General features: G+C 41.8%; 1 protein-coding gene across 1 annotated transcript; it reads left to right on the forward strand.

Moving 5' to 3' along the window:
• The first annotated feature begins 1313 nt into the window (after window positions 1-1313).
• ruvbl2 (RuvB-like AAA ATPase 2) lies at window positions 1314-16148 on the forward strand. The gene is made up of 14 exons (XM_020464498.2): window positions 1314-2106; window positions 2634-2688; window positions 2849-2904; window positions 3038-3179; window positions 10768-10897; window positions 11082-11148; window positions 11626-11732; window positions 12008-12101; window positions 12303-12521; window positions 12721-12839; window positions 14407-14526; window positions 14716-14845; window positions 15208-15325; window positions 15648-16148. Exons 1-14 carry the CDS (start codon window positions 2095-2097, stop codon window positions 15668-15670), a joined length of 1392 nt encoding a protein of 463 aa, XP_020320087.1. The 5' UTR covers window positions 1314-2094; the 3' UTR covers window positions 15671-16148.
• The last annotated feature ends 728 nt before the right edge of the window (window positions 16149-16876 follow it).

The raw sequence follows: 16876 nt of genomic DNA on the forward strand, positions 1-16876 counted from the left end.
ACAAATTGGATGCAGTCTATCACAGTGCAATCCGTTTTATCACCAAAGCCCCATATACTACCCACCATTGCGACCTGTACGCTCTCGTTGGCTGGCCCTCGCTTCATACTCGTCGCCAAACCCACTGGCTCCATGTCATCTATAAGACCCTGCTAGGTAAAGTCCCCCCTTATCTCAGCTCGCTGGTCACCATAGCATCTCCCACCTGTAGCACACGCTCCAGCAGGTATATCTCTCTAGTCACCCCCAAAACCAATTCTTTCTTTGGCCGCCTCTCCTTCCAGTTCTCTGCTGCCAATGACTGGAACGAACTACAAAAATCTCTGAAACTGGAAACACTTATCTCCCTCACTAGCTTTAAGCACCAACTGTCAGAGCAGCTCACAGATTACTGCACCTGTACATAGCCCACCTATAATTTAGCCCAAACAACTACCTCTTTCCCAACTGTATTTAATTTTAATTAATTTATTTATTTTGCTCCTTTGCACCCCATTATCTTTTTATTTCTACTTTGCACATTCGTCCATTGCAAAACTACCATTCCAGTATTTTACTTGTATTTACTTTGCCATCATAGCCTTTTTTGCCTTTACCTCCCTTCTCACCTCATTTGCTCACATTGTATATAGACTTGTTTATACTGCATTATTGACTGTATGTTTGTTTTTACTCCATGTGTAACTCTGTGTCGTTTTATCTGTCGAACTGCTTTGCTTTATCTTGGCCAGGTCGCAATTGTAAATGAGAACTTGTTCTCAACTTGCCTACCTGGTTAAATAAAGGTAAAATAAATAAATAAATAAAACAACTGGTTCCAATCCCTGACTTTAAGCATACTGAAGTGTGTAGGGGCGGAGCTTATGATTGACAGACACTGCTCCTCCCACCTCTGTGACTGTGCACTCCTCTAATGAAAAGCTCAACTTTCAAATTGAAGAGACACATTTGAGTCATTTAACAGATGCTCTTGTCCAGTGGTGGAAAAAGTAGACAATTGTCATACTTGAGTAAAAGTAAAGATACCTTAATAGAAAATGACTCACCCAGTAAAATGCTACTTGAGTAAAAGTCTGAAAGCATTTGGTTTTAAATATACTTGTAATTAAATATACTTGTAACTAAGAGTACATGTTATTGCAAAAATATACTAAAGTATCAAATGTAAAAGTACAAATAATTTCAAATTGATTATAATAAGGGAACCAGACGGCACAATTGTTTGAATTTCCTTTTATGGATAGCCAGGGGCACAATCCGACAATCATTTTCTCATTTACAAACAAAGCATTTGTGTTTAAAGAGTCCGCCCGATGAGAGGCAGTGGGGATGACCAGAGATTTTCTGTTGTTGAGTGTGCGAATTGGACCATTTTCCTGTCCTGCTAAGCATTCCAAATGTATTGAGTACTTTTGAGTGTCAGGAAAAATGTATGGAGTAAAAAGTGTGTTGTTTTCTTTAGGAATGTAGTGAAGTAAAAGTTGTCAAAAATATAAATAGTAAAGTACAGATACCCCAAAAACTACAGCTCTTATTCAGAGCGTCTTATGGTGCTATTGTCACGTTTAGAAAACTGGGAGCTCGGAAATTTCCGACTTCCGTGCTTTCAAAGCAACTGGCAATTTAGGAAAAAAATTGTTTTTTAAACCATTGAAGTCGGAGTTTTCCGAGTTCCCAATTTTCAACGCAGCATTACAGTTGAGAGCGCATACATTTTTTTCGTAGCCTACACGACGTTAACGCCCGAATATAAACCCCGTAGCTCGAATGTGATATGCGCAGCCACATAAACATTGGCATTATTAGCCTAAGCCTACTCAAGCAATGCGAAATGTTATTGGTGACATACACGTGTTTAGCAGATGTTAATCGAGGTGTGTTTATGTTATTTGTATTAACTACACAGCCCATTACTGGCACCGACTCTTTATTATACGACGTGTGAATTATATAGTCGAAAATAGAATACAATTTTTTTTTATCGCCTGCTCCAATTCGTGGTTATGCACGCGGAACCTTTCTCATCGATTCAGGTGGCACATCGGATGAAATTTCTCTGCGCACTCACTCAGTAAGCGCCGCATTTTTGCAAACATGGCAGCACAGGTGAGTCGGCATCATGCATTTGTAAAAAATAATTAGCTATGTCCTCCCCTCTTCTTGAGACCGTAAACTATAGCAGTGTTACATTTATTATGCGAATATGTTAGACTTCTTCGCTTTCTCAGACCTTGCCTTGAACAGGATTATAGTGTTGGGAAGTTATATGAATGAAGCTAGCTAGCTACCGTTAGCTAGCTAACGTGCAACCGTAAGCGTGCTAGCAAACGGTATTGTACCTTTTTAGGAGTCGACATAGGAAAAGTGTACTAATTTAATGGCGCAGATAATGTTATTGCTGCAAAGTTGACTACCAGCTTGAGATGCAATGTAATGTTGACAGTTGGCTTAACTGTTGGACTAGCTAATGTTAGTTATCATTGAATGGCCAGCGGTTTACGGTTTGGGCGAACTTTGTTGTCCTATCACTATGACAACACATTAAGCTCATCGTTTCTATACTTCTCAGCGTTAGTTTACTTGCCCAAACTTACCTCAATAATCAGAACTCAAACGTTATCACAATGAAACAGATGGCGACGACGAAGGTTCCAGAAGTCCGTGACATCACCAGGATTGAGAGAATCGGTAAGGGCCACGAAGTAACAGCGTTAGTAAATTGAACTCTACTAAGTCCAGAGATGTGGTTTGCCTTGTATTTAGACAAGTATCTAAATCATTAACTCAATATTTCACTGTTTTTCCACCTCTTACCTGATGTGACTACATTTTTGTATTCCCCCTTCAGGAGCTCATTCTCACATCCGTGGGCTTGGGTTGGATGATGCCTTGGAACCTCGTCAGGTAAACAACCAACAATCATAATCAGCCTTTCTCAAACTACTGTGACAACACTCAGACACTGGGACCATGTTTTGTTGTCCCCCTTACATCATCTGACCTGCTTCTCATTCTCTTCCTTCTCTCCCCTCTCCAGGTGTCCCAGGGGATGGTTGGCCAGCTGGCGTCCCGTCGTGCAGCTGGTCTCATCCTGGAGATGATTAAAGATGGCCACATCGCTGGCAGGGCTGTCCTGATTGCTGGGCAACCTGGCACTGGGAAAACTGCCATCGCTATGGGTATGGCTCATATTATTATGTTAAAGATGCACTATGCAGAAATCACAATGCTGTTTCCTGGTTGCTAAAATTCTAATAATAGTTAGCTTAATTTCAGTTTGTGACTAAGCAAGTGAAGTGTAGAGAATCATTGTACTATCTAAACCGCTGTGAAATATATTTTCGTACCCAAAAAGAATGTATTTTCAGCTGTTTTGAAGCTGAAAGTAAAACACGCAAAAACATTAGACCGTGAAGCATAGAAATAGTGCACATAGAAAATACACAGCTCCAAAAAATAAAGGGAACACTAAAATAAGACATCCTAGATCTGAATGAATTAAATATTCTTATTAAATACTTTTTTCTTTACATAGTTGAATGTGCTGACAACAAAATCACACAAATTATCAATGGAAATCAAATGTATCAACCCATGGCGGTCTGGATTTGGAGTGACACTCAAAATTAAAGTGGAAAACCACACTACAGGCTGATCCAACTTTGATGTAATGTCCTTAAAACACGTCAAAATGAGGCTCAGTAGTGTGTGTGGCCTCCGCGTGCCTCTATGACCTCCCTACAACTCCTGGGCATGCTCCTGATGAGGTGGCAGATGGCCTCCTGAGGGATCTCCTCCCAGACCTGGATTAAAGCATCCGCCAACTCCTGGACAGTCTGTGGTGCAACGTGGCGTTGGTGGATGGAGTGAGACATGATGTCCCAGATGTGCTCAATTGGATTCAGGTCTGGGGATGGGCGGGCCAGTCCATAGCATCAATACCTTCCTCTTGCAGGAACTGCTGACACACTCCAGCCACATGAGGTCTAGCATTGTCTTGCAGTAGGAGGAACCCAGGGCCAACTGCACCAGTATATGGTCTCACAAGGGGTCTGAGGATCTCATCTCGGTACCTAATGGCAGTCAGGCTACCTCTGGCGAGCACATGGAGGGCTGTGCGGCCCCCCCAAAGAAATGCCACACCATGACTGACCCACCGCCAAACCGGTCATGCTGGAGGATGTTGCAGGCAGCAGAAAGTTCTCCACGGCGTCTCCAGACTCTGTCACGTCTGTCACGTGCTCAGTGTGAACCTGCTTTCATCTGTGAAGAGCACAGGGCGCCAGTGGCGAATTTGCCAATCTTGGTGTCCTCTGGCAAATGCCAAACGTCCTGCACGGTGTTGGGCTGTAAGCACAACCCCCCCCCTGTGGACGTCGGGCCCTCATACCACCCTCATGGAGTTTCATTTCACAGAAGTGTGGTTGACTTGGCGTTACATTGTTGTTTAGTGTTGCCTTTTATTTTTTTGAGCAGTGTATAGGCCTCCCGAATGGCGCAGCGGTCTAAGGCGTCACTACAGACCCATGTTCGATCCCAGGCTGTGTCGCAGCCAGCTGCTACCGGGAGACCCATGAGGTGGCGCACAATTGGCTTAACGTCGTCCGGGATTAGGGGAGGGTTTGGCCGTCCGGGATGTCGTTGTCCCATCGCAATCTAGCGACTCCTTGTGGTGGGCCGGGTGCATGCAAGCAGTCTTCATTCGCCAGCGGTTGCCAGGTGTTTCCTCCGACATTGGTGTGGCTGGCTTCCCGGGTTAAGCAAGCATTGTGTCAAGTAGCAATGCAGCTTGGCACATTGCTACTTGGCGCATTGTAACTACCAATTCTATTTCATGAAAAAAGGGCAAAAAAAATAAAGCATCTTAATCGTTCTTTTAATGAAAATGACAGATCTGTGAATTTTGTCGGGTCGCCCAAGAAGTTACATATTGCATCTTATACCCTGACTACACCGCTCACGTCGCACGAGCGTTGCAAAATAAATATAGTAATCTATGTTGTTCAATTATTGCACCCACACTGCTCGCGCGAGTCAACGAGTGTCTGCGTTGCCGAGGCCGAAAATACTTGTCATTTCTGTTGCCGGTAGTCGTGGTAATACTATGAAAGTTTAGATGCCAATCACCATATAAGTCCAAAGAAGAAAAAGCCTGGAAGGATGAGAGATGACTAGAAACGATTCGGGTGACCGTTTTATGTGTGGATTAATTGTCAGAGTAGAGGACCTTGTGCATTTCAGGTAAAATAACAACTTAATGTTTATATCCCAGGACAAATTAGCTATCAACAGCAAGCTAGCTAAATAGGACAAATTAGCTAGCAAGTGCAAGCTAACTAGTTAAATTGACATAAATGTTTAATGCTTTTCGACCTGTCCCCAAATTGTCATTGGTTCAGAGTTTGTTTTCATATTTTAACCTGTGTCGTGATAGTGTATGGGGACAAAATTTATGCACGATGGCGTACACGCTCAGCAGGTTTGGGTTCCGTGTTAGGGCTGTCCCCAGCAACAACAAAAACAAGATTGGTTGACCAAAAGTCCTCTGTTTTTTAACCGTGCATTTTTACGTTTCTAGACATCCTAAAATGATAATAACAAACTATATGCACCGAGCTTGTCTGAAGCTTTACACCTACAGTTTGATGAAATAAGACAAATGCCTCGATCTGGTTAACCAGAAGGGATAACTAAACCTGACCCAACTATTCTCCTCCCGGTCCTGCTGTCTTTTGCAGATTCTGCCATTACTCTCCTGAAGTTGCTGGTAATAGGCTACATTAGGAGTTGGCAACCTTAGTCATGTGGAATGCCAATTTCTTACCATTTATACCAATCTGCGTGCCAGTTATGGTTTTCAAATGCACTTTTTCATGAAACAGTTTCCTTTGATTTCTAATAACGTCTTCATATCTTCTGCCCTATTTGTGCAAGGGATTAAAAAGCCGTGCTTGACTTGGGCAGGAGCTCACTGGAGCTGAGTACCAGCGCCTCAAATGTTCTACTGCTTGAGCTTCCGTTCATCTTATAGAATATTAGCTCAAAGTATTCTGGAGCTCTTGCATCTAAATATAAACAGTACCAGCACCCAAAATGAGTACCGGAACCTATTTCAGTCCAAGTCAAGCATTGATATGTTTCCACTGGATCAGAGCATGACATTTTTTCTTTCACGCTGAGTGGTTATCAAAAGGGAGAGAGCTGGAAACATTTTTCAAATACATTGAGAAACTATTGAAATTCTCAATGGATGTAAAAAACAGACTTTGTTTGCTTGCTGTTTGAGGTGATGAAAACATTACTTTGAGAAGCTCCACAGGTCATTAGGTCAATCAGAAATACTATCAGATCCCCAAATGGGCACATTATATACATTTGCGCACAGGCCTACTTCTATGCGTGCGCGGCCTTACTCAACATTGACTGGAGCGCTCCAAAGAGAAGACGGACTAAATTGACAAAACTTAATTCCATCGTAAATGGAATTAAAATAGACCAAAACTTGTTTCTCACAAGTGTAGCATAGCATAAGCACTCTGCAAACAGTTTGTCCACTCTGATAATGTTAACAGGAAGACTGGAATAAGAATATTGAATGATTTTACAGAAATGACCAGCTGCATTAAGTACTGCAGTACATCTCCTCATGGACTGCACCAGTTCTTGCTGTGGGATGTTACCCCACTCTTCCACCTGCAAGTTCTATGACATTTCTGGGGGGAATGGCCCTAGCCCTCACCCTCCAAACCAACAGGTCCCAGACGTGCTCAACGGGATTGAGATCTGGGCTCTTTGCTGGCAATGGCAGAACACTGATATTCCTGTATTGCAGGAAATCACACACAGAACGAGCAGTATGGCTGGTGGCATTGTCATGCTGGAGGGTCATGTTAGGGTACCACATGAGGAAGGAGGATGTCTTCCCTGTAATGCACAGTATTGAGATTGCTGCCAATGACAACAAGGTCAGTCCGATGATGCTGGTACGGACCCTCCAAATCGACCCCGCTCCAGAGTACAGGCCTCGGTGTAATGCTCATTTATTTGACGATAAAAGCGAATCCGACCATCAACCCATGTGATACAAAATCACGACTCGTCAGTGAAGAGCACTTTTTGCCAGACCTGTCTGGTTCAGAGAATGTGGGTTTGTGCCCATTGGTGACACTGTTGCCGGTGATGTCTGCCTTACAAACAGGCCTACAAGCTTTCAGTCCAGCCTCTCTCAGCCTATTGCTGACAGTCTGACCACTGATGGAGGGATTGTGCATTCCTGGTGTAACTCGGGCAGTTGTTGTTGCCATCCTGTACCTGTCACACTGGTGTGATGTTCGGATGTACCGATCCTGTGCAGATGTTGTTACACGTGGTCTGCCACTGTTAGGACGATTAGCTATCCGTCTCCCTGTAGTCTTAGGCGTCTCACAATACGGACATTGCAATCTATTGCCCTGGCCACATCTGCTGTCCTCATGCCTCCTTGCAGCATGCCTAAGTCACGTTCATGCAGATGAGCAGGGACCCTGGGAATCGTTCTCTTGGTGTTTTTCAGAGTCAGTAGAAGGCCTCTTTAGTGTCCTACGTTTTCACAACTGTGACCTTAATTGCCTACCGTCTGTAAGCTGTTAGTGTCCGTTCCACAGGTGCATGTTCATGAATTGTTTATGGTTCATTGAACAAGCATGGTAAACAGTGTTTAAACCCTTTACAATGAAGATCTGTGAAGTTATTTGGATTTTACAAATTGTCTTTGAAAGACAGGGTCCTGAAAAGGGCATGTTTTTTTCTCGTTTTCTTTTTCTCCCACTCTATTCCAGTTTGCGCTGTTCTGTGAAGGGAGTAGTACACAGCGTTGTATGAGATCTTCCGTTTCTTGGCAATTTCTCGCATGGAATAGCCTTCATTTCTCAGAACAAGAATAGACTGACGAGTTTCAGAAGAAAGTTCTTTGTTTCTGGTCATTTTGAGCCTGTAATCAAACTCACAAATGCTGATGCTCCAGATACTCAGTCTAAAGAAGGCCAGTTTTATTGCTTGTTTTTATCAGTACAAAAGTTTTCAACTGTGCTACCGTGAATGCAAAAGGGTTTTCTAATTATCAATTAGTCTTTTAAAATGATGAACTTGGATAGCTAACACAACGTGCCATTGGAACACTGGGGTGAGGGTTGCTCATAATGGGCCTCTACACCTATGTAGATATTCCATTAAAAATCAGCCATTTCCAGCAACAATAGTAATTTACAACATTAAGTGTGTGTGTGTATACATACAGTTGAAGTCGGATGTCATTAACTCTATTTTCAACCACTCCCCAAAAAATTGTGGAAAGTCGGTTAGGACATCTACTTTGTTCATGACAAAAGTAATTTTTCCAACAATTGTTTACAGACAGATTATTTCACTTATAATTCACTATCACAATTCCAGTGGGTCATAAGTTTACATACACTAAGTTGACTGCCTTTAAACAGCTTGGAAAATTCCAGAAAATTATGTAATGGCTTTAGAAGCTTCTGATAGGCTAATTAGCATCATTTGAGTCAATTGGAGGTGGACCCGTGGATGTATTTCAAGGTCTACCTTCAAACTCAGTGCCTCTGCTTGACATCATGGGAAAATCAAAAGAAATCAGCCAAGACCCCGGAAAAAAAATTGTTGACCTCCACAAGTCTGGTTCATCCTTGGGAGCTATTTCCAAACGCCTGAAGGTACCAAGTTCGTCTGTACAATCAATAGTACGCAAGTATAAACACCATGGGACCATGCAGCCTCATACCACTCAAGAAGGAGGCGTGTTCTGTCTCAGAGATGAACGTACTTTCTTGTGAAAGTGCAAATCAATCCTAGAACAACCGCAAAGGACCTTGTGAAGATGCTGGAGGAAACAGGTACAAAAGTATCTACATCCACAGTTTAACAAGTCCCAAATCAACATAACATGAAAGGCCGCTCAGCAATGGAGAAGCCACTGCTCAAAAACCGCTATCAAAACAGCCGGACTACGGTTTGCAACTGCACATGGGGACAAAGATGGTGAATTGTCCTCTGGTCTGGTGAAACAAAAATAGAACTGTTTGGCCATAATGACCATTATGATTGGAGGAAAAAAGGGCAGGCTTGAAAGCCCAAGAACACCATCCCAACCTTGAAGCACGGGGGTGGCAGCATCATGTGTTGGTGCTTTGCTGCAGGAGGGACTGGTGCAATTCACGAAATAGATGGCATCATGAGGGTAGAAAATTGTGTATATATTGAAGCAACATCTCAAGACAACAGTCAGGAAGTTAAAGCTTGGTCGAAAATGGGTCTTCCAAATGGACAATAACCCCAAGCTTACTTCCAAAGTTGTGGCTTAAGGACAACAAAGTCAAGGTATTGAAGTGGCCATCGCAAAGCCCTGACCTAAATCCTATAGAAAATGTGTGGGCAGAACTGAAAAAGGTTGTGCGAGCAAGGAGGCCTTCAAACCTGACTCGGGTACACCAGCTCTGTCAGGAGGAATGTGACAAAATTCACCCAACTTCTTGTGGGAAGCTTGTGGAAGGCTACTTGAAACCCTTGACCCAAGTTAAACAATTTAATGGCAGTGCTACCAAATACTAATTGAGTATGTAAACTTCTGACCCAATGGGAATGTGATGAAAGAAATAAAATCTGAAATAAATCATTCTCTCTACTATTATTCTGACATTTCACATTAGAATAAAGTGGTGATCCTAACTGACCTAAGACATGGACTTTTTACTAGGATTAAATGTCAGGAATCGTGAAACTGAGTTTAAATGTATTTGGCTAAGGTGTATGTAAACCTCTGACTTCAACGGTATGTGTTTGTATATGTTTTACTCGAGCAGCACACACAATCTCGGTTTACCAACAACCTATCCAAACAATCGACCAGTCATCTAATTGGGGGCAGCCCTATTGCAGTTTTAAATCTCTCTTGATTACAGCTGTCTGATTTGATGTTTTCTCCAACTTTTTATGTTCCTGGTTTTCTTTCTCATCATTCTAATGACAGTTTTTTTTTCTGTTTCATTAATGGGACTTGAGAAAGAGAAAGCCCCCACTTTAAATATTTTAATTATAATTTCTGACTTTACTGTTATTCAGCACGCTACTCTTAAACCGTTTAAGCTTTAAAACGTTTAGACTGGTATGTTTTAAGTTACTATTATTCAACTTTTTGATAACATACTTTTAAAACTATTTAATTTTTCTACCTAAAAAAAAAAACTCTGCAACATTCATGGGATTTCTTCAACGTTCTAAAGATCTCATGGTTAAAAACACCCAGACAACCAACATTCTATTCACTGTAAAAAAATATATTTTAAAAAGACAGTTTTACACATCAGCTACATTGACCACCTTCCCAAGACGTTTGACAAACTTAGTCGGTGTGGAATCTTAGTCTACTTCTCTGATTTTTCACATCTAAAATCATAACAGAAATATCTTATACCGATCAAATGTTACAGCTGTTTTTGTAACCGCATTGACTACACTAAAGAAATCACTGTCATTTTGACCACTTTCCCGACTAGTTAGAGCCCATTATATAGAGCGTTAAATCTTAGTCTGCTTTTCAAATCAGAACACTTCTTCCACTACCACAAATAATTTTAAAAAGCTAACTCAAGTCCCAACATTTTTCTTCATGGTGAGTTAAGCATCATCAAAATAGATTTGATTAAAATTATTTGGATTTACCTGTTTATTTGACTCTGTTGCTGATGGTGATCCCTCTCTTTGCCTGTCCAGGTATTGCCCAGTCCCTTGGCACAGACACCCCCTTCACAGCCATGGCCGGCAGTGAGATTTTCTCTCTGGAGATGAGCAAGACCGAGGCCCTCAGCCAGGCCTTCAGGAAAGCCATCGGAGTCCGGATCAAGTGAGTTCAGGCTTCTCAGTTTACTTTATTGGCCTAATTTAGGAATTTGTCATGTTTTAAGTTAATAATCAACATTTATATACCATAGTGTGTGAGAACGAGGGAATGGAGTATACATTAGTATTTCGTTTTGGTATGTTTTTGTTCTCAAATTAATTGATATTCATGGTGTGTGTGTTTGCAGAGAGGAGACTGAGATCATTGAAGGAGAAGTGGTGGAGATTCAGATTGACAGACCAGCCACTGGAACGGTGAGTTCTGACTCAGCCCCCCTCTCAGCTCTCTCTCTGTGCTCTGTCTCCCTATGTTTAGTGTGAGTCATACTCATAAGGTGTATATTGGAGAGATGTACTGATGGTCCAATTGAATTTAGGTCTGTGATTGTCTTCTAATAAGACTCTCAATCCTTTAGAGAGACAGATTGGTGATAAGAGAGAAACGGGTCTCTTTAGTATTTAATTTAACAGCAGCAGCCTTATTATAGATTCGTATCACCGTGAAAGGATATTCATTTTAGGGAGTTGATAATATGATTTCTGGTTTGGAATATTTTGACTACACAATGTTCCATATGTTTTTTAAACAGTGTTCATTCGTTGCTCAATACATCACACAACGCCAGAGTTTTTAGCACACTTGAGTTTAAAGTATCAAACTAAATGTTGTGTCACATATACCATCTTTCCCTCTTCCCAGTACACTTTCTAACCTGTTGTTGCTGCTTGTAGGGTGCTAAAGTGGGTAAGCTGACCCTGAAGACTACAGAGATGGAGACTATCTATGACCTGGGCAGTAAGATGATCGAGAGCCTCAGTAAAGAACGAGTTCAGGCAGGGTGAGTTCTTCTAAAGTGTAGTACACACATCATCCATTAAGGGCTGTAGTACACACTCATCACTGAGACATAACAAATAAAACAGCATTAGTTATTGGACTGGTCCGGGTAGACCCTCCCGGTTTTGGGTTGGTTTTCCTTCACTTGGTGCCTAATGAACACTATAAAGATCTTTATTTTGCACACTGTGGTATTATGACTTTGTTGAGTTCATTCATTCAGCTCTATAAATCCAAAGACTTTACCTAATGTGCTGATCTCCCACTCTTTCCCAGCGATGTAATCACCATTGATAAAGCCACAGGGAAGATTAGCAAGCTGGGCCGCTCCTTCACCAGAGCCAGAGACTACGATGCTATGGGAGCACAGGTACACATTGGTCCTAGATACTTGTGTTTACAGTGGCGCAATACAACTGAACATTGAATCAAGCTCCACTGAGTTATAGTCAGCAGCACTGCTACCATGACTTTCTCTGCGTTAAAGTGAATTTACGATTGCCTAGGATTCATGTTTAATTATGGCTTCTGTGAGAGAAAAAAATGGACTGTTTGCGTTGTGCTCCTCCAGACACAGTTTGTCCAGTGTCCTGAGGGGGAGCTACAGAAGAGGAAGGAGGTGGTGCACACAGTGTCCCTCCATGAGATAGATGTCATAAACAGCCGTACACAGGGGTTCCTGGCCCTGTTCTCTGGTGATACCGGAGAGATCAAGTCTGAGGTCCGCGAACAGATTAATGCTAAGGTGTCTGAGTGGAGGGAGGAGGGCAAGGCTGAGATCATCCCTGGGGTGAGTGTGTGTGTTTGGTGGTATCCAAGACAGACTAAGCTTAGTCATGGACTTAAAAAGCTTGCTCAATTCTCCATTGACAGTGTTTTTTTTAGTCCAGGACTAGACTTAATCTATGCCTGGAAAACTGGCCTGAAATAGTGTTTAATGTTCAATTCAAAGCCTTTCTTGAGTGAGTTCTTCATTTGTGTCATTCCAGGTGCTGTTCATCGACGAGGTGCACATGCTGGACATGGAGTGTTTCTCTTTCCTGAACCGAGCCCTGGAGAGTGACCTTTCACCTGTCCTCATCATGGCCACCAACAGAGGCATCACACGGTAATCTTCTACCCGACAGTCTTCGACTGCTCCCACTATCATCTGGGTGTGGATATGGGCCACAGAAAGAACATGTTGGTGACATGTTTAGAACCAGCGTAAAGATAAAATATAATTTTGCCTGTAGTTTAAAGGGGCAATATGTGATTGGTTCATCCATTTTTAGAAGTTTAAATAATGATACTGTTTATACCATTTATTCTTGGAAGAATATAACGTAAAGTCTAGCCTCATTAGTTTAGAACCCAAAATATAAGCTTGTTTTACTCCACAGTTTGTGAACAATGGGTCAATCATAGATGATTTCAATCCATTTCTGACTGACACCCCTTTTGATTTGAATGAAACCTTCCATACATGTTTGCCCATTTCTGAAGTGGTCAGAAAGTCACTTTTTGGACCTGAATGCCAAAACATTCAGGAGAGTGCTCAAAGTTGACCCATTTAGCATCCCCCACCCTACCATGAGACATCCATGTCTTCATCACTGAATAAGACAGTCAGTCAGTCAGGTTTGATATCATTTTAATGGTTTTGAACAGGGTAATCGGACTATTTTAGAATATCTTGAATTGTATGTTGTTTTTTTAACCTTTTTAACATCCATGATCTAAAAATGTTCTTCATATACAGTTCCGTGAATTTTTTTTGCCCCCTTGCAGATTTGTAAAATATTTTAGCATATTTTTTTACAGTGAAATGTTATCAGGTCTGATGGAGCCTCCCGAGTGGGGCAGACGTCTAAGGCACTGCATCGCTAGAAGCGTCACTACAGATCCCATCGCGCTTTAGCGACTCCTTGTGGCGGGCCGGGGGCATGCACACTAACTTTGGTCACCAGCTGTACAGTGTTTCCTCCAACACATTGGTGCGGCTGGCTTCCGGATTAGGCGAGCAGTGTGTCAAGAATCAGTGCGGCTTGGCAGGGTTGTGTTTCGGAGGAAGCATGGCTCTCAACCTTCGCCTCTCCCAAGTCTGTACAGGAGTTGCAGCGATGGGACAAGACTGTAACTACCAATTGTATATCACGGGGAAAAGGGGTACAAATTTAAATTAAATAATTCTGATTCAGAGCAGAATTCATGGTTCCTTCAATGATGGAAAGTTTTCCAGAGGTAGCAAAGCATCTCCAAACCATGAGGTTGTTACTGTAGAATTTTAATGTTTGGTTTTCTCGAGACATAACGGGGCCCATGTCGTCCAGTTCTACCACAGGCAAATATGTATGGAAGGTTTTCTTCAAATCAATAGGGATGTTGTCAGAAAGTGATTGAATTCATATAGAACAACCTCTGTGATATTAAAAACAAACACTGTATAGCCTCAAACATGGTTATCTATGATATCATGGATGGTCCTTAAATCGATAGCCCTGTCTATGAATTTGAGATTGATTCCATTTCTCCAGGCCCGTCCCTCAGCTGTTTACTGAAACAGAGGTGGGGTGGTGAACTCTTTATTGTTTGGACTGCAGATTGTCCGTTTAAAGTAGTGCTTCTCAAGAACTTTCCTTGGCCTCAAACCGTATGTGTGCTAAATACTTTCTCTAACCCCTCTGTTCTGTCAGTATCCGAGGCACCAACTACCAGAGTCCCCATGGTATCCCTATAGATCTACTGGACCGCCTCCTCATCATTGCTACCTCCCCCTACACTGAGAAGGAGACACGGCAGATCCTCAAGATCCGGTAAAAATCACCCCTCTAACACTCCAAGCCAGTGCTTTAGCAAGCAAACAAGCTGCACCATGACTTACATGATTTAAGTTTGCAGACAGTCTGCAAAGTGATTGAAACTTATGTTCAAGGCTGATTCCGGATGAAAACCTATTCCCATATTGGACTGAAACACCGTTTCTATTCTGTGTCCCTGTCCAGGTGTGAGGAGGAGGATGTGGAGCTGAGTGAGGAGGCTCACACTGTCCTGACACGTATCGGCCAGGAGACATCGCTGCGTTACGCCATCCAGCTTATCAGCACCGCAGGCCTGGTGTGTCGCAAGCGCAGGGTGAGTCTCAGCCAATTCATTCATATACACACTTACCTAGTGATGCACGGGGTGAGCCAAGCCTCTCACATCCATACACACACTGATGTAAGAATTACTCTGAATTCTCTCTGCATTCCAAACAGTCACATAGTATGCATTCTCATGTTTGTTTCTCCTTATATATCCTTATTTTACCTGCTTCATTGTTTAATGCAGTTCATATTCATTCAAGTATAATTCATTTATTGAAAGACAGAACTAGCAGATAGCTGGGCAGGGCACCCCTAGTCTCCTTGATTACTGCTTTCTTGCTGTGGAACGATTTCTATGTTGATGCTGGGAGTTGCCAGTGTGTGATAATGTTTGTGCTTCTCTCTCAGGGAACAGAGGTGCAGGTGGAGGACATTAAGAGGGTCTACTCTCTCTTCCTGGATGAGTCCAGATCCTCACAGTACATGAAGGAGTACCAAGATTCATTCCTTTTCAATGAAACAACACGTGAGTCTGCTGTTCATCTGATGCAGGGGACCCAAAGGGGTGCACATTTGTTTTTGCCCTAGCACTACACACCCGATTCAACTTAGACCCAGTTCCAAAGCTGATGAAGTTCCTGTAATTGTGTGAGGTGGACATTTGGATTCTTAAAGCAACTTTGATAGAAGTTGTCAAATGTTTTCACTGTAAGTTGACAAGGTCATAAAATGCTACTACGTGAACAGATGCCTAACCTACATCTATGGGAAATGCACCTCATAGATGTACTTTGAGGGCAGGTGTAATGAGTATAGTGACTCTTACTGTATCTCTTTTTGATTTTCAGAACCTACAATGGACACCTCTTAATTGATACGGACTGCAGATCATTTTTATAGCACGTTCTCCTGTGAAGTTCTTCTGTTTTTTGTTTTGTTGCCATACTCCATTTCTCTGATACTGTGTTGACTTAGCTTTGCCTTTAAATGCCGTTTATTGTTTCATTGAGTTAAAATGTACATGAAACCTACTTTTTGATTAAATGTTGTTTTTCTCATAGATTTTATATAATTGCCTAAAATGTAGTGTTGTCATGCATTGATTTACAACGCTTAACTTCATGAAACAAAGGCAATGTAGATGTTGGCAAAGTTCTTTTAAAGAGGTGAGTAAAATGTTTTTGATTTGAAAGAAAGACATTTTCTCTGTCACAAAGACCTCAAGTGCTATGTATAATACATCCACCTTCTCCCTACTACAAAGCTAGCCTCATGGGGTACCCCTTTTGTTACATCAGGATGTGGTGTGCTTTTTATTTTGAAATAAAATTAGTATCTCAAAGACCGAAGTTGGCACTGCCTCTTTCGTCTGTGCATCTGTACTGTAGATGGCAGTGAAGGACCATGTCTCATGTCCATCTCTGAAGCACAAGGGTCCTCTGGCTCGTTACAGGTTCTTCATTAGAGCTGGAAATTGCCGTGGACCTCACAATATATATTATCACAGTACTTGGGTGCTGATAACAGTGGTGGAAAAAGTACCCAATTGTCATACTTCAGTAAAAGTAAAGATACGTTAATAGAAAATGACTCAAGTGAAAGTCACCCAGTAAAATACTACTTGAGTAAAAGTGTAAAAGTATTTGGGTTTTAAATATACTTAAGTATCAAAAGTAAATGTAATTCATAAAATGTACAAAAGTAGTGGCTGATACAATATGTATTGTGATTTGATATTCCGAACCTACTGCTCACTGTTTGCAGCAGATAGATGAGAGCTCATAAGAAAATGTGTATCAGTCACAGAAATAAAAGTCCTGAAAAGGATGACACATGCTGAAGTTTTGGCGCAGAAAGATCTGACTAGCGCTAGCTAATGCTACCTAGCACAAAAAAAATATATATCAATATGTCCTAATATATTATGTTACTATTGATTTTGTTTTATCACTTCATTATAGGAAGTCTATCCTTTGATTCATGTGTTGGCATTTTAATTATTGATTAATTACATTAAGTGGATGGAGGCGCAAAGTATCTACTGTGATATGAGAAAGACCATAACGGGCCTAGACTA

Source organism: Oncorhynchus kisutch, linkage group LG28 (genome assembly GCF_002021735.2).
Source record: "Oncorhynchus kisutch isolate 150728-3 linkage group LG28, Okis_V2, whole genome shotgun sequence".
Taxonomy (NCBI): Eukaryota; Metazoa; Chordata; class Actinopteri; order Salmoniformes; family Salmonidae; genus Oncorhynchus; species Oncorhynchus kisutch.